At 65.2% G+C, this 22,170-nt stretch overlaps 2 protein-coding genes across 3 annotated transcripts; one reads left to right on the plus strand and one right to left on the minus strand.

The window, feature by feature from the left end:
• The first annotated feature begins 7 nt into the window (after nucleotides 1-7).
• On the plus strand, nucleotides 8-9,801 carry FLII (FLII actin remodeling protein). The gene is made up of 30 exons (XM_054643552.2): nucleotides 8-141; nucleotides 1,050-1,160; nucleotides 2,214-2,285; nucleotides 2,413-2,493; nucleotides 2,806-2,891; nucleotides 3,041-3,202; nucleotides 3,297-3,400; nucleotides 3,494-3,669; nucleotides 3,749-3,906; nucleotides 3,996-4,080; nucleotides 4,362-4,509; nucleotides 4,634-4,767; nucleotides 4,879-5,091; nucleotides 5,172-5,351; nucleotides 5,425-5,507; nucleotides 5,587-5,661; nucleotides 5,878-5,961; nucleotides 6,027-6,198; nucleotides 6,281-6,385; nucleotides 6,590-6,781; nucleotides 6,985-7,173; nucleotides 7,264-7,403; nucleotides 7,518-7,743; nucleotides 7,931-8,085; nucleotides 8,194-8,254; nucleotides 8,338-8,466; nucleotides 8,544-8,650; nucleotides 8,788-8,893; nucleotides 8,977-9,042; nucleotides 9,194-9,801. The coding sequence occupies exons 1-30, from the start codon at nucleotides 79-81 to the stop codon at nucleotides 9,326-9,328; spliced, it is 3,798 nt and encodes a 1,265-aa protein (XP_054499527.1). The 5' UTR covers nucleotides 8-78; the 3' UTR covers nucleotides 9,329-9,801.
• A 167-nt stretch (nucleotides 9,802-9,968) lies between these two features.
• LLGL1 (LLGL scribble cell polarity complex component 1) lies at nucleotides 9,969-22,012 on the minus strand. 2 transcript variants are annotated; one of them, XM_077186865.1, is made up of 23 exons: nucleotides 21,700-22,012; nucleotides 19,045-19,142; nucleotides 16,851-16,932; nucleotides 16,650-16,765; nucleotides 16,087-16,245; nucleotides 15,842-16,004; nucleotides 15,626-15,761; nucleotides 15,479-15,533; nucleotides 15,242-15,399; nucleotides 14,943-15,160; nucleotides 14,775-14,842; nucleotides 14,327-14,480; nucleotides 13,830-13,934; nucleotides 13,372-13,664; nucleotides 13,148-13,301; nucleotides 12,917-13,070; nucleotides 12,544-12,827; nucleotides 12,062-12,326; nucleotides 11,852-11,966; nucleotides 11,654-11,748; nucleotides 11,428-11,551; nucleotides 11,276-11,355; nucleotides 9,969-11,083 (listed from the first exon to the last, which is right to left on the minus strand). In XM_077186865.1, the coding sequence occupies exons 1-22, from the start codon at nucleotides 21,778-21,780 to the stop codon at nucleotides 11,277-11,279; spliced, it is 3,156 nt and encodes a 1,051-aa protein (XP_077042980.1). In that variant the 5' UTR covers nucleotides 21,781-22,012; the 3' UTR covers nucleotides 9,969-11,083; nucleotide 11,276. The 2 variants fall into 2 exon arrangements, with proteins under 2 accessions (XP_077042980.1, XP_054499863.1); XM_054643888.2 differs by having other exon boundaries at nucleotides 16,635-16,765.
• Between the last annotated feature and the right edge of the window lie 158 nt (nucleotides 22,013-22,170).

Genomic DNA, 22,170 nt, shown 5'->3' on the forward strand with positions numbered 1-22,170 from the left:
GGCTGGAGGCGGGGCCTGGCAGGGGCGGGGCCTGTCGGGGCGCGGCGCCGCCTCAGGGTCCCCCTCCGCCCTTCCGCCATGGCGGCCACCGGCGTCCTGCCCTTCGTCCGCGGCGTCGATCTCAGCGGCAACGACTTCAAGGTGCGGGGGAGCGGGAGTGGGGCACGGCCCGGCCCACAGCGCCCCGGCGGGACCGCGCCCCGCGGGGCTGTCAGGCCTAGCTCAGCCCCCGGGGCGGGGGAATCCTAGGCCCGGCCCCGCCCGCGGTGGGTGACCCGGGGCAGTCCCGGTCCCGAGCCCACGGGCACTGCGGGGTTGGGGGATCCTTGACCCCCATCAAGCCACTATGGTTGAGCCACCCGGCCCCCAGCCCACGGGGTCCCGGAGAGACCGGTGATCCCCGAGCCTCCAGCTCCCGATCCCATAGGACTGGGTGATCCCATCTCCCATTCCCATAGGACTGGGTGATCCCAGTTCCCATTGCCATAAGACTCGACGATTCCAGCTCCTTTTCCCATAGGACTGGGTGATCCCAGTTCCCGATCCCATAGGACTGGGCGATCCCAGTTCCCGATCCCATAGGACTGGGCGATCCCAGTTCCCAATCCCATAGAACTGGGCGATCCCAGTTCCCATTCCCATAGGACTGGGCGATTCCAGCTCCCCTTCCCATAGGACTGGGTCTCCATGCCCCCCAGCTTCCAGTCCCCTAGCAATGATCGATTCCCCTCTGCCAGCTCCCATTCCCATAGGACTGGGTGATCCCAGCTCCTAATCCCATAGGACTGGATCTCCATGGCCCCCAGCTCCCATTCCCATAGAACTGGGCAATCCCAGCCCTCTAGTTCCCAATTTTATGGGACCGCTTGATCCCAATCCCCACATCTCCCCGTCCCTCAGGACTGGGTCATCACAACCCCACACTTCCCAGTCCCATAGCACTGCTCGAACCCAAACCTCCCCTGCCCACTGAGCCTCAATCAGACCAAGGTCCCCAGATCCTCATCCTATGGGACAGGTCCTCACCCTCCTCCTCCTCTCCCCTGCAGGGCGGGTACTTCCCGGAGCACGTCAAGGCCATGACGAGCCTGCGCTGGCTGAAGCTGAACCGCACGGGGCTCTGTTACCTGCCCGAGGAGCTCGCTGCTCTCCAGAAGCTGGTGAGCCCCGTGTTTTGGGGTGGAACACGGCTCCCCTGTCCTGCTGGGGCTGTAGGATCTGACAGGATCCCTGCCAGCCTGGTGGCTCAGCAGCAGATGCTCCAGTGTCTAATAATAGCACTGAGCTACAATGTGTGGTTGAAATGGGATGCAGGAGCTGTCAGGAGTGGGGCTGGCATGGACTTGCACTCGGTTTCACCTTGTTTTCCTAGAAAACCAGATTAAAAACCATGCTTAGATCCTCTACCCTATAGCAGAAGGGAAGGGTGATGTTCACAATGGGAACAATCAAGGTTTTTGGGGCTTTTTTCCCTTCTCCTTTGCTAAAATATATAAAAAGCAGGAGCTGGCAACTGCCTGGTTTTGTTTTTTGGGTGGTTCAACCAGGCCCTTGGTGGAGTCGTGGCTCAGCTTGGCTTTGGTGGTGTCCACAGCACATCAGGGACCTCCTCCTGTCAGTGCCAGACAAACTCAGGGCTTTAAACGCTGCCAGGAGTCCCCATCCCTGTGCCAGGTGCAGGGAATCCCTCTGTGCCACTCCTGCCAGCCCTGCCAGGTGCTCGGGGGCCGCAGCAAGATTGAAATCCTGGCATCCCACCCACAGCCTGCCAGTGCCTTGTGTTCCTGAGCAGGCAACAGCCGGGCTGGTGATGCTCAGAGCAAAACATTTCCCCAGGGAAATTCCTCCCACCCCGGCAGTGCCCACGTCTGCCTGTTCCCAGTGAGAGGCACTTCCAAGGACTGGGATCTGTGTGCACAGGGACTGTGTGGGCCAGCTCTGGGCATCCCAGAGCACCCCAAACTCCACAGCAGGGCTGAGGTGTCCTCATCCCCAGGGGAGGAGGGATGTGGAGGCAGCACAGGCACGCTGGGCCAACAAACCAGTTTGGGACTGGGAGTGTGCCAGCAGCGCTGTGTGTGACAGGGCTTCACAAGTCCCCAACTCTCCTGGGATGGAGGAGCCTCCACATGAATGTGGGGGCCCATCCCTTGCCCTGCACAGCCCCAGCTCCTCTCTCTGCTCACTGGGGCCTGTCTGGGCCTTCCCTGCAGGAACACCTCTCCGTGAGCCACAACAGCCTCACCACACTCCATGGGGAGCTCTCCGGCCTGCCCTGCCTCCGGGTGAGTGTCCCCCTCCTGCCTCGGGGGTCCCCAGGCACCTCTGGGGTCTGAGGGCACACACAGATCACACCTGGGCACCCTGGGGGCTCAGCAGGCAGCTGCATTCCTGCCTCTCTCCCCTTTGCAGGCAATTGTGGCTCGTGCAAACAGCCTGAAGAACTCAGGAGTCCCTGATGACATCTTCCAGCTGGATGACCTCTCAGTGCTGGTGGGTGCACAGGCTCCTCAGCTGATGCAGGAGCCAGTTCAGACTCCTGGATCCCATTCCTGCACTTTGGTGGCTCCTTGTGCTCCTTGGGAGCACCAGTTCCAAGCCCATGGCTGAGCTCCAGGGCAGCTGGCTGTCAGCAGGGTAACCCTCTGGCAATGCCTCCTTTAAAGGCTGATGCCATGGATGGGCTCCCTGGGTTCCTTGTGTGCTGGTCCAGCTCCTGCTGTGCCCGTGGAGATGCCCCCCAGTCCTGAGGTTTGGGTAGTGGTGGCTGGAGGTGACAGTTGCTTTGTGCTCCCATTTTCCCAGGACCTGAGCTACAACCAGCTCACAGAGTGTCCCAGGGAGCTGGAGAATGCCAAGAACATGCTGGTCCTTAACCTGGGCCACAACAGGTGAGTCCAGGCTAGAGTGACCATCCTCTCCTCCTGGCCATGGCCACCTCCATTGGTCACACTTTGCTCTGGGTCCTGCTCTCTGCCCCTCCTCAAGGGAGACCTGGTGCAGCTCCTAGGCCCTCCTGAATTTCCTCATATCCCTGCAGCATCGACACCATCCCCAACCAGCTCTTCATCAACCTGACGGATCTGCTGTACCTGGACCTGAGTGACAACAAGCTGGAGAGTCTCCCACCGCAGATGAGGCGCCTGGTGCACCTGCAGACCCTCATCCTCAACAACAACCCCCTGCTGCACGCCCAGCTCCGGTACAGCCCCACTCCCCAGGCTGGCAGGGCTGCCACTGAGGCTCCTGCTCCATCCTGACTCTCTCTCTGCCCTCTGGCTCTCCCTGCTCCTCAGGCAGCTCCCGGCCATGACAGCCCTGCAGACCCTGCACCTGCGCAACACCCAGCGCACGCAGAGCAACCTGCCCACCAGCCTGGAGGCCCTGGTGAACCTGGCAGGTAGGGCTGGGGCACCCACAGAGCCCTCCAGGAGCTCTCCCAGCCCCAGTGTTAGTCTGGCTGGTGGTGTCACCCCGTTGTTTCTTTCCCCAGATGTGGACCTGTCCTGCAATGACCTCAGCCGTGTCCCCGAGTGTCTCTACACCCTGGGCAGCCTGCGGCGCCTCAACCTGAGCAGCAACCAGATCACAGAGCTGTCCCTCTGCATCGACCAGTGGACCCAGCTGGAGACCCTCAACCTGTCCCGCAACCAGCTCACCTCCTTACCTGTATGTCCCTGCCCTTGTGTGCCATCCCTGCCCGTGGTTCCATGGTTCTCCCTCACCCCACCATCTCCCCCTTCCCCAGTCGGCCATCTGTAAGCTGACCAAGCTGAAGAAGATGTACCTGAACTCCAACAAGCTGGACTTTGACGGGATCCCCTCGGGCATTGGCAAGCTCACCAACCTTGAAGAGTTCATGGCAGCCAACAACAACCTGGAGCTCATCCCCGAGAGCCTGTGCAGGTAAGGAACACACAGCTGGATCTGCTGTGTCCCCAAGAGGGAACACAGAGATTGTGTGGTCACAGGTCACCAGCATCACTGTCCCACAGGTGCTCCAAGCTGAGGAAGTTGGTGCTGAACAAGAACCGCCTGGTGACTCTGCCAGAGGCCATCCACTTCCTGACGGATTTGGAGGTGGGCACCCAGAACCTTTCAGTCTCGGGCTGGCTCCACCACAGCCCCAGCACCTCCTTAGGACCCCAGGGCTGTAGGGTGGGCTGGATGAGGCAATGGCAGGGGAGCTCAGGGCCAGTCCCTGCAATCTGCCCCGTGGATCAGCCCAGGCAGGCCGTGGAGCTCCCCCACATCCCCTCATCTCCCTGAAGCCTGGAGTGCTCCGGAGATCTCCACCCCATGCCACACTCCAATGCCCCTGTGACCTTACTTCAGCAAGGTCTCTGTGCCCTCCCTGGCAGATCCTGGACGTGCGAGAGAACCCCAGCCTGGTGATGCCCCCAAAGCCGGCGGATCGCTCCTCGGAGTGGTACAACATCGACTTCTCCCTGCAGAACCAGCTCCGCCTGGCCGGCGCCTCCCCCGCCACCGTGGCCGCCGCTGCCGCGGGTACGCCTGCAGGGAGGGGGGCACGCAGCCCCTGCCTTGGCACGGCCCTGGCAGAGCTTGGGGAGTGAGCCCTGCTCCATAGGGTGCCCACAGGCCACCTCTCACCCTGTGCCCTTGTCCCCAGGGAGCAGCACCAAGGACCCGCTGGCCCGCAAGATGCGGCTGCGGCGGCGCAAGGACTCTGCCCAGGATGACCAGGCCAAGCAGGTGCTGAAGGGGATGTCAGATGTGGCCCAGGAGAAGAATAAGAAGATAGAGGTAGGGTCTGGGGTGGGAAAGGGGACCTGAGGGCATCCCAATGTCCCTGGCCTACCTTGGGTGCTGGCAGGGTTCTGGTTGTCCCTAATTTGACCTGTTCCCGTCCCACAGGAGAGTGGGGAGGCAAAGGCGCCGGACCTGAAGACGCGGCGCTGGGACCAGGGCCTGGAGAAGCCCCAGCTGGACTACTCAGAGTTCTTCAGCGAGGACGTGGGGCAGCTGCCTGGCCTCTGTGTCTGGCAGATTGAGAACTTCGTGCCCACGCTGGTGGATGAGGCTTTCCACGGCAAGTTCTACGAAGCCGACTGCTACATCGTGCTTAAGGTACCCGGGGAGGACCAAGGGTCCCCTGCATCCCCTGCCAGGAGCTGCAGCCATCTCATCTCACACCCTGTCCTTCCCAGACCTTCCTGGATGAGAATGGTTCCCTGAACTGGGAGATCTACTACTGGATAGGGCAGGAGGCCACACTGGACAAGAAGGCCTGTTCAGCCATCCACGCCGTCAACCTCCGCAACTACCTGGGGGCTGAGTGCCGCAGCATCCGGGAGGAGATGGGGGATGAAAGTGAGGAGTTCCTTCAGGTGAGGCCAACCCCCAGCTCCCCTGTAGCCCCTAACCCCTCCTGTCCCACCCTCACCCCCTCCCTGCCCCCAGGTCTTTGACAATGACATCTCCTACATCGAGGGTGGCACGGCCAGCGGTTTCTTCACCGTTGAGGACACACAATATGTTACCAGGTACAGCTGGGGACAGGGGCTGGGGGGATGTGTGGGGCAGGCAGTGCCCCGTGTCCCACCATGGCTGTCCCTTCCCCAGGCTCTACCGTGTCTATGGGAAGAAGAATGTCAAGCTGGAGCCAGTGGCACTGAAAGGGACATCACTGGACCCCCGGTGAGTGGCCAGGGGACAGAGGGACCTTGCAGAAGGTGCAGCAGAATCCACCTGAGACATTATACCTGCAGTTCTGTGGTGCAAATGGGCTATGCCAGCACCTTTGTACAAAAATATGGGTTCAAACCCCCTTGGTGCCCTGCAGGGACCCCCAGGATGGGGAAAATGCTCAGCACACCCCATTCTCTCCTGACTTCTCTCACCTCTCTCCACCAGGTTTGTTTTCCTCCTGGACCACGGCCTTGACCTCCTGGTGTGGCGTGGGAGCCAGGCCACGCTGAGCAGCACCACCAAGGCCAGGTAGGGCTGGTGGGGGTGCCAGGGTGTGGGGAGCCCAGCTGCCATCTCACCTGCTCCCACTGCAGGCTCTTCGCCGAGAAGATCAACAAGAATGAGCGGAAGGGCAAGGCCGAGATCACGCTGCTCACCCAGGGCCAGGAGACCCCCGAATTCTGGGAGGTGCTGGGGGGGCAGCCCGAGGAGATCCGACCCTGTGTCCCTGATGACTTCCAGCCCCACAAGCCCAAGCTGTACAAGGTGGGGAGCCACATCCATAGGGTCACCAGCCCTGCTGAGGTCCTGCAGCCCCCACTCACTTCTGTCCCCATCCCCTCTGCAGGTCGGCCTCGGTCTGGGCTACCTGGAGCTTCCCCAGATCAACTACAAGCTCTCCGTGGAGCACAAGAAGAGGCTGAAGGCTGATCTGATGCCAGAGATGCGCCTGGTAGGATGGGGCGGGGAGGTTCTCCCAGTCTGACCAGTGAGACTGGTTTCATGCCCCTTGTGCCTCCAGCTGTGCCCTAGGAGAGGGAGGTTCAGCCAGCAGCGCCTGGCGGGGGGATGCTCTGCTCTGTTGGGAGCAGGCAGGGCGTTTTCCAGCTGGGACAGCCTGCAGGTGCCTGACCCCTCTCCCCTGTGGTGCCCTCAGCTGCAGAGCCTGCTGGACACCAAGAGTGTCTACATCCTGGACTGCTGGTCCGACGTCTTCATCTGGATCGGGAGGAAATCGTCGCGGCTGGTGCGGGCGGCGGCGCTGAAGCTGAGCCAGGAGCTGTGCACCATGCTGCACCGGCCCAAGCACGCCATGGTCACCAGGAACCTGGAGGGCACCGAGTGCCAGGTGGGGCACGGAGCCCTCAGATGGGTGCTGGGTGCTTGGGAGGGGGCTGAGGCCGAGGGTCTGTTACCTGCTCCCCAATTACACCTTGAACGACTGCACGTGGCACCTGGTGCTCTGGTCTGGTTGATGAGGTGGGGATTGGTCACAGGTTGGACTCAATGATCTTGGAGGTCTTTCCCACCCTTAGTGATTGTGTGCTGCAGGTGTTCAAGTCCAAGTTCAAGAACTGGGACGATGTCCTGCGTGTGGATTACACCCGGAATGCCGAGACGGTGCTGCAGGACGGGGGCCTGGCCGGCAAGGTCCGCAAGGACGCCGAGAAGAAGGACCAGATGAAGGCCGACCTCACTGCGCTCTTCCTGCCCCGCCAGCCCCCCATGCCCCTCAGCGAGGTAGGGCTGGGGACCCCCATGGCTCCCCCATGGCGTGGGGCTGGGTGCTGATGGAGGAGCTAGGGGCTGACACAGCTCATGGGGCCACAGGCGGAGCAGCTGATGGAGGAGTGGAACGAGGACCTGGATGGCATGGAGGGCTTCGTGCTGGAGGGCAAGAAATTCACTCGCCTGCCCGAGGAGGAGTTTGGCCACTTCCACACCCACGACTGCTACGTCTTCCTGTGCAGGTGACAGCTGGTTTGTCCCCTCTCAGGGGCTGCAGGGCCACCTTGTCCCCAACATCCCTTCCCAGTCCTCCCGACTGTCCCATCCCTCACATCACTCCCTGTTCCTGCCCTCAGGTACTGGGTGCCAGTGGAGTACGAGGAGGATGAGGAGAAAAAGAAGAAGGGTGAAGGCAAAGGGGAAGAGGAGGGTGAGGAAGAAGAGGAGGAGAAGCAGCCCGAGGAAGACTCCCAGTGCATCGTCTACTTCTGGCAGGGCCGGGAGGCCTCCAACATGGGCTGGCTCACCTTCACCTTCAGCCTCCAGAAGAAGTTTGAGAGTCACTTCCGTGGCAAGCTGGAGGTGACAAAGTTTGAGGGTGACACAGGGGTGCCCCACCTTTGCCTTTTTTCTTCCCCAAACCCCTCTCTGCCCCTCAGGCTGAAGCAGAGACAGCAGCAGAGATGGGAGCTGGCAGGGGGGTGCAGCTGGGGCTTGGAGCGGTGTTTGGGAAGTCCCAATGCCCCTTCTGACCCCCACCCCTGTGCAGGTGGTGCGCATGACCCAGCAGCAGGAGAACCCCAAGTTCCTCTCGCACTTCAAGAGGAGGTTTGTGATCCACCGGGGCAAGAGGAAGGACAGGGTCAGCACTCCCCAGCCCAGCCTGTACCACATCCGCACCAACGGCGGGGCCCTCTGCACCAGGTCAGTGCCAGGCAGCACCCACGGGTGCCACATCCAGCTGGGATACCTGCTGGTGGGCACAGCTGCCAGCTCTCCCTCATTTGTGCCTTGGGGGGGCTCCATCTCCAGGTGCATCCAGATCAACACGGACGCTGCTCTGCTCAACTCCGAGTTCTGCTTCATCCTCAAGGTACTGCTCATGACTGAGCATCCTCAGGGCTGCCTGGGCGCCCTCCTGCCCCTCTGGGCAGCCCTGACCCCACTGTCCCCCAGGTGCCTTTTGAGAGCACGGACAACCAGGGCATTGTCTACACCTGGGTGGGCCGGGCAGCTGATCCTGACGAGGCCAAGCTGGCTGAGGACATCATGAACCACATGTTTGATGACTCCTACAGCAAACAGGTGAGCAGGGCTCAGTGCCACCTTACCTGAATGACAGTGCCCACCCAGGCCACACTCAGCCTTGTTTCTCCTTTCAGGTCATCAACGAGGGAGAAGAACCTGAGAACTTCTTCTGGGTGGGCATTGGGGGCCAGAAGCCCTACGATGAAGATGCTGACTACATGAAGCACTCACGGCTCTTCAGGTGGGCACTGGCCTCAGAGTCCATCCCCTTTGGAAACCAACCAGCCAGAACAGCTGCTCCATCAGATCCCTGCCCTCTGCATGAGCTGAGTCCTAACAAACTCATGCCTGATGCTGTCCCTGTCTGTCTCCCTGCAGATGCTCCAATGAGAAAGGTTATTTCTCCGTGTCAGAGAAGTGCTCAGATTTCTGCCAGGATGACCTGGCTGATGATGACATCATGCTGCTGGACAACGGGCGGGAGGTGAGCTGGGGGCACGAGGCTCTCCTGGGCCCAGATCTTCCATGGCTCTGTGGGCTGAGCCCAGCTGCTGATCCTTTCTGCAGGTCTACATGTGGGTGGGCACCCAGACCAGCCAGGTGGAGATCAAGCTGAGCCTCAAGGCGTGCCAGGTAAGACCTCCCTCCATCCTGGGACTGCATGGGGGAGGATTTGGGCACTTCCATCTCCCCTCTGGGCCCTGACCTGGCTGCTGCAGAGCTCTGGGCTGGGGAATGTGAGGGTGGGTGAGGGCCAGGCCCCCACGGCAATGCTCTGCCCCAGGTCTACATCCAGCACATGCGCTCCAAGGACCCCACACATCCCCGCAAGCTCCGGCTGGTGCGGAAAGGCAACGAGCCCTGGCCCTTCACCCGCTGCTTCCACGCCTGGAGCGTGTTCCGCAAGCCGCCCACCTAAGGCTGGGGGGCACCTGGTGCCCCGGGCATGGCTCCCCTGGCACGGCCCCCCTGGCACAGCCAGCCCGGCACCCGCGCTGCTGCCACCGCCAGGCTCAGCCTGGAGCTGCCTCCCCCCGAGCCGGGGCCAGGGGGATCACTGGGGCTGTCCCTCTGTCCCCCCTTCTCCCAGCACAGGGCCCAGCTCAGCCCCTGCCCTTCCTGGGGGGCATACGGGGTGGTGTGGGCCCCTGTCACACCCTGCTTGGGGATGCTGCTGCCCCAAACCAGTGCTGAGCTCCTCCCGTGGCTGGGGGACAGGAGTGACTCCCAGTTTGGGTGGGAGGATGCTTTGCTAAGGAGAACGGGGGGCAGGGAGCGAGGGGCTGTGAGCCCTGGGCCTTACAGCTGGTCCCTGGTGTCCTGGGGAATGGACCCCCAGCAGGGATCAGCCCATCTGGATCATATCAATAAAGGCTGTACTTTTAACCTCGACCCTGTCCCAGGCTCTGACTCACTCCCAAATGGGGTCACCCCCAACCCTGATCTGCCCCTCTGCAGCTCAGCACTCACCTGTCTCCAAGGCTCAGCAAACACCTGCAGCCCAGGCAGCTGATATTAAATGCTTTATTTTCAATATTAAAAACCAGTATTTTTAATAACTAAACAATGCTAAATTCATCTTACCAAAAAAAAAAAGAAAAAAAAAAAAAAGATGAGGTTGGGTTGGGGGGGGGGTTCTACCAGGGACGCTACAGCCCCGGCCTCGGCCGGCAGCAACCGAGCCCAAACCCCCCCAGCCACACACGTACCACAAGGGAGCCCGGGGGGGCACAGCTCCCCAAAGGAGAGGGGCAGGGGCCAGCTGAGCCCCATGGGAACAGCCACCATGGGCCAGGGGACAGAGCTGGCCCACAGCAGCTGTGTCACCACAGCCCCCCAGGAGGACGACGCCAGGCCCGGAGCCCAGGGGGGATTTGGCACAGTGAGACCCCCAGGGTGGGGCAGCCCAGCCTGGGGCAGGAGGGGGCTGGGGTAACCCCGTCTGCCCCCTCCCAGCACCAACATGGACCAGGAGCAGGAGCCTGCGTGTGATTCCACAGCATGATCCCATCCCAAACCCACCCCGTGGCAGGAATTAGTGTCAGAAAGGAGCAGCAGGCACAGAGCCCAACCTGGAGAATAGCCCTTGGAGAAGCCACTAAGAGAAAAAGGCCACCTGTGACCCCCCAGCGTGCCCCTCCTCGGGCTGCTCAAGGCCTCTGCTGCCCACCTGGGAGCCAGGGGGTCCCCACTGGGCTCCCCTGGGGGGACAGTCCCTGTGCAGCAGCCAGAGCCTCCTGGCAGGCAGGGAACGGGGCTGTAAACTGCAGGGAGCCGGGCATGTAAACACAGACCAGGGTACGGGGGGGCCGTGCCCGGGGGCCTCTGACCCCCCACTGCCCCAAGGGACCAAAACCAGGGGACAAGGGGGGGTCCACAAGCCCCAGCCCTCCCCGTGGAGCCGGGGAAGCAGCAGCATCCCCCAGGAAGGGGGCTCTGGAGCAGGGGACAGTGACACTCGACCGTGTATAAAAAAGGAACTGATCTTCCCCGGGAAGAGTTTGTGCCCCACGGCGCCGGGGCCGGGCAGGGGGTGTGGGGAGTGCCGGAGCCGGGGTGCAGATGTTAGAGAGGAGGCCAGTCTACGTTACATGGGGAGGGGGCGCGGGGGTCCAGTCGAGTCGCGCATCCCGGGAATCCGAGCACTGAGATGGGGCAGGGAGGCCGGCGATGCCTGTGGGAGAGGCAGCTCCTCAGCAGGAGTGGGTGGGGATCAGGACAGGCATTCCCCCTGCTCCCCCTCCTCTGCAAGCCCCAGGGATTACAACTCCATCCTCCCATGGTGGATCACGAAGCCAGGGCACTGTGCTGGGGTCCCAGTTCCAAATCCCACTCCCACCCCAGGGACCAGCAGCCCCTCACAGACCTCACTTGATGAGGATCCCTGTGGGCCGAGCCTCGTCCTCGCTGGTGTTCCTCAGGTTCTGCTCTGCTTCCTCCGAGGACCTGGGGAAGAGCAGGGTGAGAGGCACTGCCACAGCCCCTCAGCACCGTTTACCCCATTCCCACCCCACTCACGCCAGGAAATCCTTCACTTCCTCCACGGTGATGTCCCCGGTGGTGTCCAGCGGGGTCTCCAGGCTGCTGTTGGGGGAGTCGATGGGGCCGGGCGAGAAGGCAGCCGGGTGCTCCTCAGGGGACCCTGGGGAGTCACAGGACAGGAGGGATTGGGGACAGCCAGGCGTGGAGCAGGGCTGTGGGACACGGTGTGTGTGCAGCGTGCAGGGACAGGGGGGTCACTCACGGTCGCTGTCTGACGGGGAGTGCTGGCCCTCGGAGCTGCGGGGGACGTGGGTGCCGTTCGCCTGCGGCAGCTTCGGTGTCACCGCTGAGCTGTTGCTGCAAGGAAACAGGGAGAAGTTATGGCCAGAACCAGTGTCATGGGGTGGGTGTATGGGGGTTCCACCACAGCAAAGCCCCCAAAGCCCCCGAGACAGCCCACCTGAGGCAGGAGGTGTCCTGGAGCCGGGCGACCTCCAGCCGGCACAGTGGCTCTGTCACATTCCTGGCGCTCAGCGAGAAGCGCTCAAACTCAGATGGTGAAATTAGGTAGAAACCTACAGGGGGGACAACAACAAGCCTCAGGCATCCCCCACAGGGCTGCAGGTGAGGTCAACACCCCATTGACACAGACATCACCTGGTGTCCTCACCTTGGCCGTGCTTGGTGAAGACACAGGAGGCGATGCCGCTGATGTCTTCCTTACGGATGCAGCTGTAGTGGACCTGGGGCCGCAGGCTGGGCACGGTGAAGATGTGGATGTCCCCCAGGTTGGTGAGACAGGCCAGGCAGTTTTCCAGCCTCTCCTCAGAGCCAGCGCTGGCCAGGCTCACCAGGGCCACCTTCCTCACCCGGCAGCCCTCGTGTGCTGTCAGCTTGAACTTGGTCTTGGCACTCACTTTGGGCAGCGTGAACACCTGGGGGGCAGGAGGAGCCGGGCTCAGGGGAGAACAGGAACCTGCAGGGTTTAGGGGGGAACCTTCCCCTTGGATTCATACCCTAGAACAGGCATAGGAGTGCCCCCAAAACCTGACTGGTCACCTCCAGTCCCTGCATGATGAAGACATCCAAAGAGGACAAGGGACATTTTGTGTCCCATCTCTACCACAGCAGGACACTGAGCCCCACACTCACCTTGAACTGTTCCTCGGAGGAGATGAGCATGGAGTGGCTGCCCTGCATGTCGGGGGCCTTGGCCAGGTCCCGAGACACCTCATAGGGCTCGGGCAGGGGGTTCCCCCGCCCATCCAGCACCGCAATGGCCACCACGGGCGCCCGGTGCATCAGCTGGATCTCCTTCCCCAGCACCGCCTCCACCGCCCGCTCCGAGAACTTCTCCTGCGACGGCACCTCCAGGGCGTAGGCGAACACCGAGCCCGAGTTGGTCCCTGCCCACATCGTGGGGCCGTGGTGGGCGGCTGTGGGGGTGGAGCAGTGTCAGAACCCCCTCCCCACAGACCCAGCCTGGGGGCTTTTCCCAGGGAGGGAGGCAGGGAGGGGGTCTCACCGTCACGGAGGAAGGTGTCGGCAAAGTAGAGGCACCGCACGACCCCCGAAAGCGAATCATCGGCCGAGCGAGGCTCGATCCGCCGCTGCACCGGCGTCATCTCCACCTCGGGGGGACCTGCCTGCTCTGCCAGCTGCGCGTTGGCCTCCTGCACCTGGCAAGGGGACACAGGGTCACTCTCTGCTGGGTGGGGATGGGGAGCTGCCACGGTGACCCCCACTCCCTGCCCACCTTGCTGGAGGGGCTGCTGGCGTTGAGCCTCTTCTTGCCCGACACGCGGCTCTTGCGGATGCGGCGGAAGGACTGGCGCAGGGACTTCTTGAGGGACTTCACGCGGGACAGGGGCCCCTCCATGGCCAGCGAGTCGTTGGGGTGCAGCGTACACCTGTGGGCACCAAGGCTGCTCAGCACCCCCAGGCCATCCAGGGGTTCCCAGCACCGAGGTCCCCCCATACCTGGCCAGCACGGGGTTGCGCCGGTAGTAGTCAAAGAGCCCAAAGCCGTGGCTGGTGCCGAAGGCCACGAGGTTCCACTCAGAGTGGAGGGTGACGGCGGTGACGGCAGCGGGGGGCACGCACTGCACCAGCACGCTGGGCTGGAAGCCAGGGGGGAAGTGGAGGGGCCCGTTCCGGGGGGCCAGGCGGTCGTGGCCCTTCCAGGTGAAGCCCTCACGGTCCTGCAGCAGGTCCACGGTGGCCACGCTGACTGCGTGCTCTGACTTCTCGTCGCTCAGCTCCATCACCAGCACCTGCAGAGACAAACACAGACAGGGGGACACACTGGACCTCCCCCAGCCAGCCAGCCTGCTGCACACCAGGGGCTAAACCCAGGCTAGGAGCCCTTCAAGGACAACCGTGGGTGTCTGTAGCCCCCTCATGCTGTGGGTCCCCAATGGAGAAGCCCCTGCTCTTACCTGCCCCGCCGTGCCAGCCACCACCATCTTGGCCGTGTACTTGCAGAGCGCGATCTTCTGCACGCCCAGGCGCGGGTCATCGCTGTAGGGATCAAAGCAGCCCACCTGCGGGAGGGGACAGCTGAAGGGACAGCCAGGACCCCGCACACAGCTGTGGGACAGCCCCCCTGCACCCCCGCATCCCTCTGCCAGCTGTGGCACACGGGCCACTCCGGGCATCACGCCCAGGAAAGTGTCCCCACTCACCCCCCGGCCCTGTCCCCCATGCTGGGGGAGACCCATGGACGGGGCCCACGGAACAAGCGTCCCTTGTGTCCCCACAGTGCGTCACACAGCAGCTGTGCCCTGAGCCGGGGGACACGTCCCCGGGGCGCAGCCGAGATGGCTCCAGCAGGTGCATCCCCCGTGCCCAGCTCTGGGTTTGCCCCCTCCAGTGCTGGCAGAGCCAGGAGGGTGCTGAGCTCCATGGCAGTGTCACCCTGCCCAGGGGACCTCACCTTGCGGAACGGAGGCCACTCCTCCTCGCCCGCCTGGTTGAGGCTGTCGTTGTGCTCACAGTCTGTCTGGAAGATGTTGGCGGTACCCAGCTTGTAGAGGGGCTTCAGGGAGACCCCCGAGGCGTCCCAGAACCGCACCGTGCCGTCCTCGTGCCTGGGAGGGGGGGTCCTGTCAGCGTGGGCCCCAACATCTGCCCGGCTAACAAGAGCTGCCTGTGTGCTGGCAGCCACAGTGCCAGAGGGGGGGACACGGGGGACAGCGCAGCGGGTGACACACTCATGCCCAGCCAGAACAAAAAGGGGCAGCCCACCCCAAATGAGGGAGTAGATGCCACCACCATCCCAATTAGCAATTAGAGCCATTAATCTCCACCAGAAATGGGTGTGGATGTGTCCCCTCCCACATTTTGGGGTTCCCAGGCCCCCTCCCTGCTGCCAGCCCACTCACCCGGTGAGGAGAAGCCCCCTCTGCGTGGGCTCCTGGGCCAGGTTCTTCCCCCCATCAATGGGCCAAGCCTGGAGGGAGGGATGGAGAGGGGATGGAGGAAGGGATGAAGCCACTGGGCCATGCTGGAAGGGCTCAGCAGGACCCCTCCCCACCACCCCCATCACTGACCGCAGAGGATTGCCGGGGGCTCTGCTGCTCGCCCACGCTGACGATCCTCTCCCAGAGCTTGAGGGGCACGTTGGAGACATGGCAGGAGCAGGTGATGGCAGAGGAGTGCAGAGGTGCCAGGTACGGGGCAGGGATGGTGGGCCAGCCCGGCGTCTGCAGGTCGATGGCCACCAGCTCCTCCTCCACCAGCACCACGAGGGCTCGGGGGTTCTCAAAGCCTGGGGAGGGGGGAGATGGCTGCTGCACGTGGAGACCCCCACAGCATCACCCGCTCCCTGGGCGGCCCTGGCAGGACGTACCTCCCTCAGGCACCTCTGCGCTCTGCACAGTGAAGAAGTCAATGACGCGGGAGGTGAAGTCGAGCGTGGCCAGGGTCTGGCCCTGCAGCACGCTGACACAGTGCCTGTCACCATAGCTGGCCCGTGGCATCCCCCCACTGAAGATGATGAAGGGGTTCCTGGGTGGGATGAAGCAGCTGCCATCAGACCCTGGACCCCCAAGTGCCCCCTGTGCCCATGCCCAGCCCACCCACCTACCCTGACTCGCAGGTTCGCCAGAGGATTTTGCTGATGGCTTTGCAAGGGAACGGCCCTGAGATGAAAACAACAACACTGGCTGTAGCACTGGGATATGGGAGGGGATCAGCTCCCAACCCCAGAGCCCCCCAAACCCCCATCCTGTACCGTAGGGGATGGTGGACATGACGGGCTGCTGGGTCCTCAGGCCGGTGCCGCTCGCTGCCCACACCATGTACCCGCCGTCGCTGTGGGAGCTGACGATGCTCGTCCCGCTCTGCTCCCAGGCCAGGCTCTCCAGCTGCTGCAGGGCCACACGGGGGGCTCAGCACTCACATGGGGACACACACACACCCAGGGCCATGGCCCCCCCAGCCCCAGTACCTGGTTGCCCAGGAAGAGATGCAGGACAGCACGAGTGCTCTGCTCCCACAGGACCAGCAGCCCCCGGCTGTAGCCGATGAGGAGCCGGCTGCCATTGCGTGGGTGCTCCTGGATGGACTCCACGGGCCCCAGCGCCTTCCCGCAGCGATAATCGTCGGGGACACTGCAGGGGGACAGGCACAGGGGGTCAGAGATGGGCTGGGGGTGCTGGGGATGCAGGGGCATGGGGCCTGCAGGGCTCTCACCTCTGCAGGATCTCATCCGGGAAGAGGGTTTTGTCTTCCAGCAGCGTCAGGGTGGGCAGGGTGACAAAGTACACGGCACCACCCTCAGTGCCCAAGCAGACCATGGCACCAGCAGCCATGGGCAGGACCACTGTCACCCGTGTGATGCCAGGAGAGCAGCTGTGGGGGGAACAGGGGCTGCCTCAGCACCAGGTTGGCTCTGGGGGAGCGTCAAAGAGACCCAGACCTGCCCTGCTCCATCCCTCCATTCCCATCTCCCTGAGTGCAGGAGGACAAGGGCAAGGACAGCCTCAGTGCCGACAGCAATTAAATTACAGCCATTAATCACCCCCGGGCCCTGCCAGCACCATAAAAATCCAGAGCTGTTCCCTGCACTCAGCATCTCAGCTGAGATCAGAGGAGCATCCCAGAGGGGCAAACACCACCACGGAGGGGACCTTGGCCACCATCCCGCCCCGGCAGACCGGCTGCTCCCCCGCGCCGTTCCCAGCCGGCACCGGCACCGCCGCCGCCCCGCGGGGGAGCGGCTCCGACCCCCAGGCAAGTACTTAGCGCCGGCGGACCCTGGGCGTCCCGGGAGGCCGAAGCTGCGGGTCTCCTCCAGGTGGGAGCAGCCCTCCTTGTGGCACACCTCCCACAGGTGCAGCGTGTTGTCGTCCAGCAGCGACAGGAGCCAGCCCTGGGGATGGAGGGGGGGATGATAGAGGGGTGTGTGAGGTGCTGGGGGGCTGCTGCCAGGTTCCCCCCCCGGGACACCCCCGTACCTGGCCGGGAAGGAAGTGCAGCTGGGTGACAGTGGCTGTCTCCTTGTGCAGGCCTGTCAGCTCCACACCCGGTGCGCCATATCTGGGGGGGCCGTCAAAGAAACAACAAGGGTAGGGCCCCCCCCCCCCCAACACACCCTTCCCCAGCAAACTCAGGACCCTCCGAATTCCCTCAGGTCACAGTTCTACCTGCAAACACCAGTTCAGCCCCCTGTCCCCAGGAGAGCCAGGGCAGAGCATCCCTGGCTGCACCCCGTGCCAGAGCTGGCCTGGGCACCACCATCCCCATCTGGGATCCACCAAGCACCTCCAACTCCAACCAGGACGCTCTGAATCAGCCTGAAATCCACCAAGCACCTCCAGCTGGGACACGGCAGGTCAGGCTGGGATCCACCAAGCACCTCCAGCCGGGATGTCCCAGGTCAGGCTGCGGCCAACGCTCACAGCTGGGCTGGGTGTGCGAGAGGCGCCGGGAGCCCCGGCACGCACCGGCAGCGGGGTGGGGTTCGGCATGCGCCGGCACAGCCGCACTCACCCGACTGGTCCCGGCTCCTTCGGCGACGCCGCTCGGCAGGAACGGCAGCAGGAACGGCAGCAGGAACCGCGGCAGGAACCGCGGCAGGACCCGCGCAGCGGCTGCAGCACCGCACAGAGCAGCCCAGCCTGGCATCCCCAGCACACCCAGCAACCCCAGACCAGCTGCTGCCCCCAGCCCGGTGTCACCAGTGCGCTGTGCAGCCCCTCTGGGCATGCTGTGTGCTGGGAGTCCTTGCCCCTGGCCACCCTCTGGCGCCCTGGGCACGGGGAACCAGCCCGGCGGCTCTGCCCGGCCGGACAGGCAGGAGCTGTCTGGCAGTGCTGGGCACAGCGGAGCTGGCAGAGCCAGGGGACAGCCACAGAGTTTGGAGACAGCAGGGAACAGGGCATGGGAATGTAGCAGGGAGCACACAGGGGGCTCTCGGTGCTACATGCATGGGGGATGCCACCCATCCTTGCTCATTCTGGGGTCTTTCCCCACCCAAAAGAGTGCCACAAGCTGAGAGAGCCCTCAAGGCAAATGGCTCGGGCACACCAGTGTCACCAGTATGTGGAATGGGGGTCCAGGCACAGGGACCCCCAGCTGTCCCAGGAGACCCCCCCAGGCACTGGCTGCCCCTCAATGCTGGGCTGTCAGCAACCAGATCTGCCCAGCCCGGCCGGGGAGCACCCAGGGGTGCCCCCACTAACCAGTAACGCCAGTCAGGCCAGCTCCGGCTGCTGCCTCGCCCGGCCCCGGCTTCCCCGGCACCTCCAGCCTCCAGAAGCATCTTTTTGGAGGCAGCCAGAGCAGGGCCATGTAGGCACGGGGTACCACGCTGGGTACCACCCCAAAACCATCCCCGCAGAGGATGCTCAGGGCACCGCAGCCCCCCACAACCGCATCCCCGCCGTGCCGGGGGGGGCTCAGCTGGGACCGGCACCGCGGGCCGGGCAGGCGACTGGGGCGGCCGGCGACGTCGCGGCCGGGCCGGCTGGCACCCGGGCGGCCCCGGCAGAACAAAACACGCCATCTTTGTGCTCGGGAGGCAGCGAGCCGCCGGCCTGGGGGAGGGGGAGCGCGGCCGCCCCCCACACCCCGACCCCGCTGCGGGCGCGGCCGCCCCCAGCCCGCATTCCTGCGGCGCGGGGCCCCCCGAGCACGGCCCGCATCCAGCCCTGGCCGCCCGCCAGCAGAGCCCTCTGAAGTCTCCCTGCACGCTGCCGCCAACAAAGCCCGGCCGGCCCCGCTCGGCGTCCCCCGCTTCGGCCCCCCAGCCGGCACCGGGCTCCGCGCCCACCGCAGCCCCGGGCCGGCCAGAGCCCCCGCTGCTCCCTCCCCCGAGGGCTGAGTGGGTGCGGATGGACAGGAGCCCCCCGGGATAAGCGGGGTAACAGCGGGAAGGACCCCATTGGGATGCTCCCGAGCCTCTTTTTTCTCCCCGGCGTTTTTTGGGCGAGGCGGGGGTTTCCTCCAGCCGCCCCCTCGCCGCCCGGCCCAGCTGCAGCACAGCTGGACGGAGGGATGGACGGCAGCCGAGTGGGGGCTGCCGGATGGGCCAGAAGCAGCACAGCCACGTCTCCAAGCATTCTCCGGGATGGGGACAGGCAGAGAGGAGCGAGCGCAGGAGGGTCCGGGAGGTCCTTACCTCCTGCTCATGTGGGAGGAAAAGGATACAGCTTGACGGCTCCCGCCTTGGTGCCGATGGCCATCACTCGCAGCACGGGGTCGTAGGCCAGGGCGCTGGGCTGGCTGGGGAAGCCGTGCTCCACCGTCTGGCGTGGGGACAGGCAGGTCAGAGCGGGACCCCCCGCCTCTGACACCCCCAAACCTTCCACAGCCCCCCTCACCCCCGATCCCACACCAGCCTGAGCATCACCCCTGCAATGGGGGACCACAAAGATGCTGCTCTGTCCCCCAGTGCCACCAGGGAGGGCTTTGAGGAGAGGGGACATCACTCCTCACCCAATTTCCACCCAGCACCCCAAAACCCAGCCCAACAGCCGCACCACGGGCCGGGGTAGCTCTGACCTTGAACGAGCTGTCCCACTGCCCACCAGCACTTTGGGGATGGGACCCCTCTGCTCGAAACCCGCGCGGTGAGGATCCCCCGGGAGAGGCGAGCGGGACCCCCCCGCTGCGACATCACCGGGCGTCCCCGGTGCCGGGCGGCAGAACCAGGCGAGCGGGACCCGCCAGCGCCAGGGACGTCCCCGCCGGAGCCGCGTGTCACCCGAGGGCACCTTCCCAAGGAAGTCCGGGCCGTGCGGCGTGCCCGGGCTCGCCGGCTGGGGAGGGGCTGCCCCGGCAGCGGGGGGACGCGGGGGGCACCCACCGGGCCGGCCCGCGGTGCGGGCACCGCAGGGCTCCCGAGGGCAGCTGGGCTGAGCAGCCACGGCGCGATCAGACGATACGGAGGCCGCCGGAGCCAGCCTGGCCGGATCCTGACCTGCTCCCTTTGTCTGGGGCATCCGAGAGGCGCAGCGGGGCGGCTTTCCGCACCCGCCGGCGGCAGCCGCTGTCACCCCGGCTCCTGTTCCCCTCCCAAGGGACAACTTCAGCAGCGTGAAAACGTCCCCAGCCTGTCCCAGGCGTCCCGGCCCATCCAAGGGGGTCCCAACACGTCCGAGGGGCGAGGAAGTGGATGCTCGTGGGTGCCGACCCACGCAGGGTCACGGTGAATCCCCCCGGGATGCACGCTGCGCTGGAGGACGGAGCTGGGACAGCAGCAGCAGCACAGGGGACAGCACAGCGATGCTTTAGGCCAGAAACCAACACCGTGACACGGGCAAAGACTCCCCAAAAAGCGCTGTCGCAGTTCCCCAACACTCCCAGCCCCAAAGGGGGACCCGGCTCAGCCCCCCAGCCGCAGCCCCCGCTCCCGCCCGCATCCGGCAGGCTGTGCCGGCCGGCCAAGGCGCGCTCCCGGCCAAATTACAGCAAATCCCAGGCAGATCTGGAGCTCGGGAGGAAAAACAACCCTTAATGGGAGGCAGGTGGGCAGCCGGCGGCCCCAGGGCTGGGACGGCCGCGAGGGGCTCTCCTCAGCCTCCCCCCAGCGCATCCCACCGGCACACACCGCCCATAGACCCGGCCGGGGCACTGAGCTCCCCAAAAACGGGGGGCTCTGGCTGGGCTGAGCCTTGCACCCCCGGCCAGACCCTCACCCAGGGCAGCGAGCTGGGGTCAGGGCTGTGCTGGGCAGCACCGCAAACCCCGACAACCGCGGGACAGCTGCGGGACAGCCCGGGGGGCGCTCCGGGGCACGGCAGAGGCCCCAGCAGGAGCTGGGCAAGCACCCCACAGCAGTGCCGGGATGGACAGACAGATGGGCACGGCTTGGGCTCATCCAGGGCCGCTGCCGGCGGTCTCGTGCTCCCCGGCCACGGCAGGAAAATGGTCCCAAGGCTTCCTGGACAAGGTGCACCAAGTGCCAGGTGGGCACCCGCTGGCACAGCCCGATGTCCCGAGGGAAGGGTCTGGCACCCCAGGGCTGGTGGGGGTCGCTCCAGGGTTGTTTGATGAGCCTGGGGGTCTCTCCCACCCCAAATGAGGGGGTAAGTGGGAAAACTCGAGGGAGGAGGGGGGCAAGTGCTGACCTCTCATGTCCCCACAGAGACGCATCTTTGGGGTGCCAGGGAACCCCGAAAGCCCAGGGGGTCATTGCCACAGCCCTTCTGGCCTGACACAGGGGGTCCAGCCCCCCGGTATCCCACCCCTGGGGAGACCGGGGTGAGCCTCTCATGGGGGATGCAGCCAGGGATGCCCCAAGGCCAGACAGGGTGCGGGACCACGGGTCACCCCAAAACGCCCGTGAGCGAGGCCTCGGGGAATCCACGGGCGGGCAGGGGGAATGCGGGAACCGGGGAGCTCCAGGGAACCCCCCCAGGAGGGGCTGGGACGGGGACGTCGCGCTGCCGAGGGGGTCGCATCCTCTCCCGGAGTGCCCCCCTGCACCGCACGGGGAGGAGCGCAGCCCCCGGTGCGCATCCCGCACCCGCGGCTCCCGGTACCCACCCCCGGGGGTGCATCCTGCCGGGGCGGCCCACCAGCCCGTCCCGGGATCCCCCGGCCAGGCGGCCCTGCCCTTTCTGCGCGCCCCTTCCCCGGGAGCGGGGAGGTCCCGGTGCGCGGCTCCCCCGGGGCTTCAGCCGGTCCCGGGGGGCGGTGCCCCGCACGCTGCTCGCCTCCCCGCGGGCAGCATCCCGCCGGGGTCCCAGAGCCCCGCGGCACCGGGGGGCTCCCCGCACCCTGCCCGGTACCCCCGGTGCCTCCGGTGGTAGCCGTCCCCCCGGGATCCACCGCCGCGCCCCCCGCTCGCCCCAGACGCACCTTGCTGAAGGCGAAGAGGTCGTGGCGGAGGCGGTCGCGGTGCGGGTCGGCACCCTGCCGCCGGAACCGAAACTTCATCATGGTTGGGCCGGCGGCGGCGGCGGTGGCGGCGGCGCGGTACCGGGCGGGGCGGGCGCGGCCGGCGGTCCCGGGGCCGGTCCCGGGGCGGCGGTGGCGGTGGCGGGGCCGGGGCGCGGCGCGGGGCGGGGCCGGCAGGGGGCGCGGCGCCGGTGCGGGGTCCCCGGTGCCGGTGCGGGGTCCCGGTGCGCGCGCCCGCCGAGCCCGGGCAGGCACCGCCGCGGCGGGGGCGGGGCGAGACCCTGACGGACAGCTCCACCCGCCAATCACCGCGCGGCAACGCGCGCCGCGCGCCGCGGCCCCGCCCACCCGCGCTGCGCCTGCGCCGCCGTGGCGGCCGATGGGATGTGTAGTCGTCCAACTCAACGCCCTCTGCGCTGGGTTTATTTATGT

Source organism: Agelaius phoeniceus, chromosome 16, assembly GCF_051311805.1.
Source record: "Agelaius phoeniceus isolate bAgePho1 chromosome 16, bAgePho1.hap1, whole genome shotgun sequence".
In the NCBI taxonomy this organism is placed as follows: domain Eukaryota; kingdom Metazoa; phylum Chordata; class Aves; order Passeriformes; family Icteridae; genus Agelaius; species Agelaius phoeniceus.

Coding starts and splice junctions, on each gene's coding strand:
- LLGL1 (XM_054643888.2), bottom strand. CDS start 21,780: ATGATGAAGTTTCGGTTCCGGCGGCAGGGTGCCGACCCGCACCGCGAC. Junction 13,071..13,147: donor CCAGCAGCCCCTCCAGCAAG/GTGGGCAGGGAG, acceptor TCCCCTTGCCAG/GTGCAGGAGGCCAACGCGCA. Junction 11,552..11,653: donor CTCCCCGTCAGACAGCGACC/GTGAGTGACCCC, acceptor GTGACTCCCCAG/GGTCCCCTGAGGAGCACCCG.
- FLII (XM_054643552.2), top strand. CDS start 79: ATGGCGGCCACCGGCGTCCTGCCCTTCGTCCGCGGCGTCGATCTCAGC. Junction 3,203..3,296: donor CTGCTGCACGCCCAGCTCCG/GTACAGCCCCAC, acceptor CCTGCTCCTCAG/GCAGCTCCCGGCCATGACAG. Junction 4,510..4,633: donor CGTGGCCGCCGCTGCCGCGG/GTACGCCTGCAG, acceptor CCTTGTCCCCAG/GGAGCAGCACCAAGGACCCG.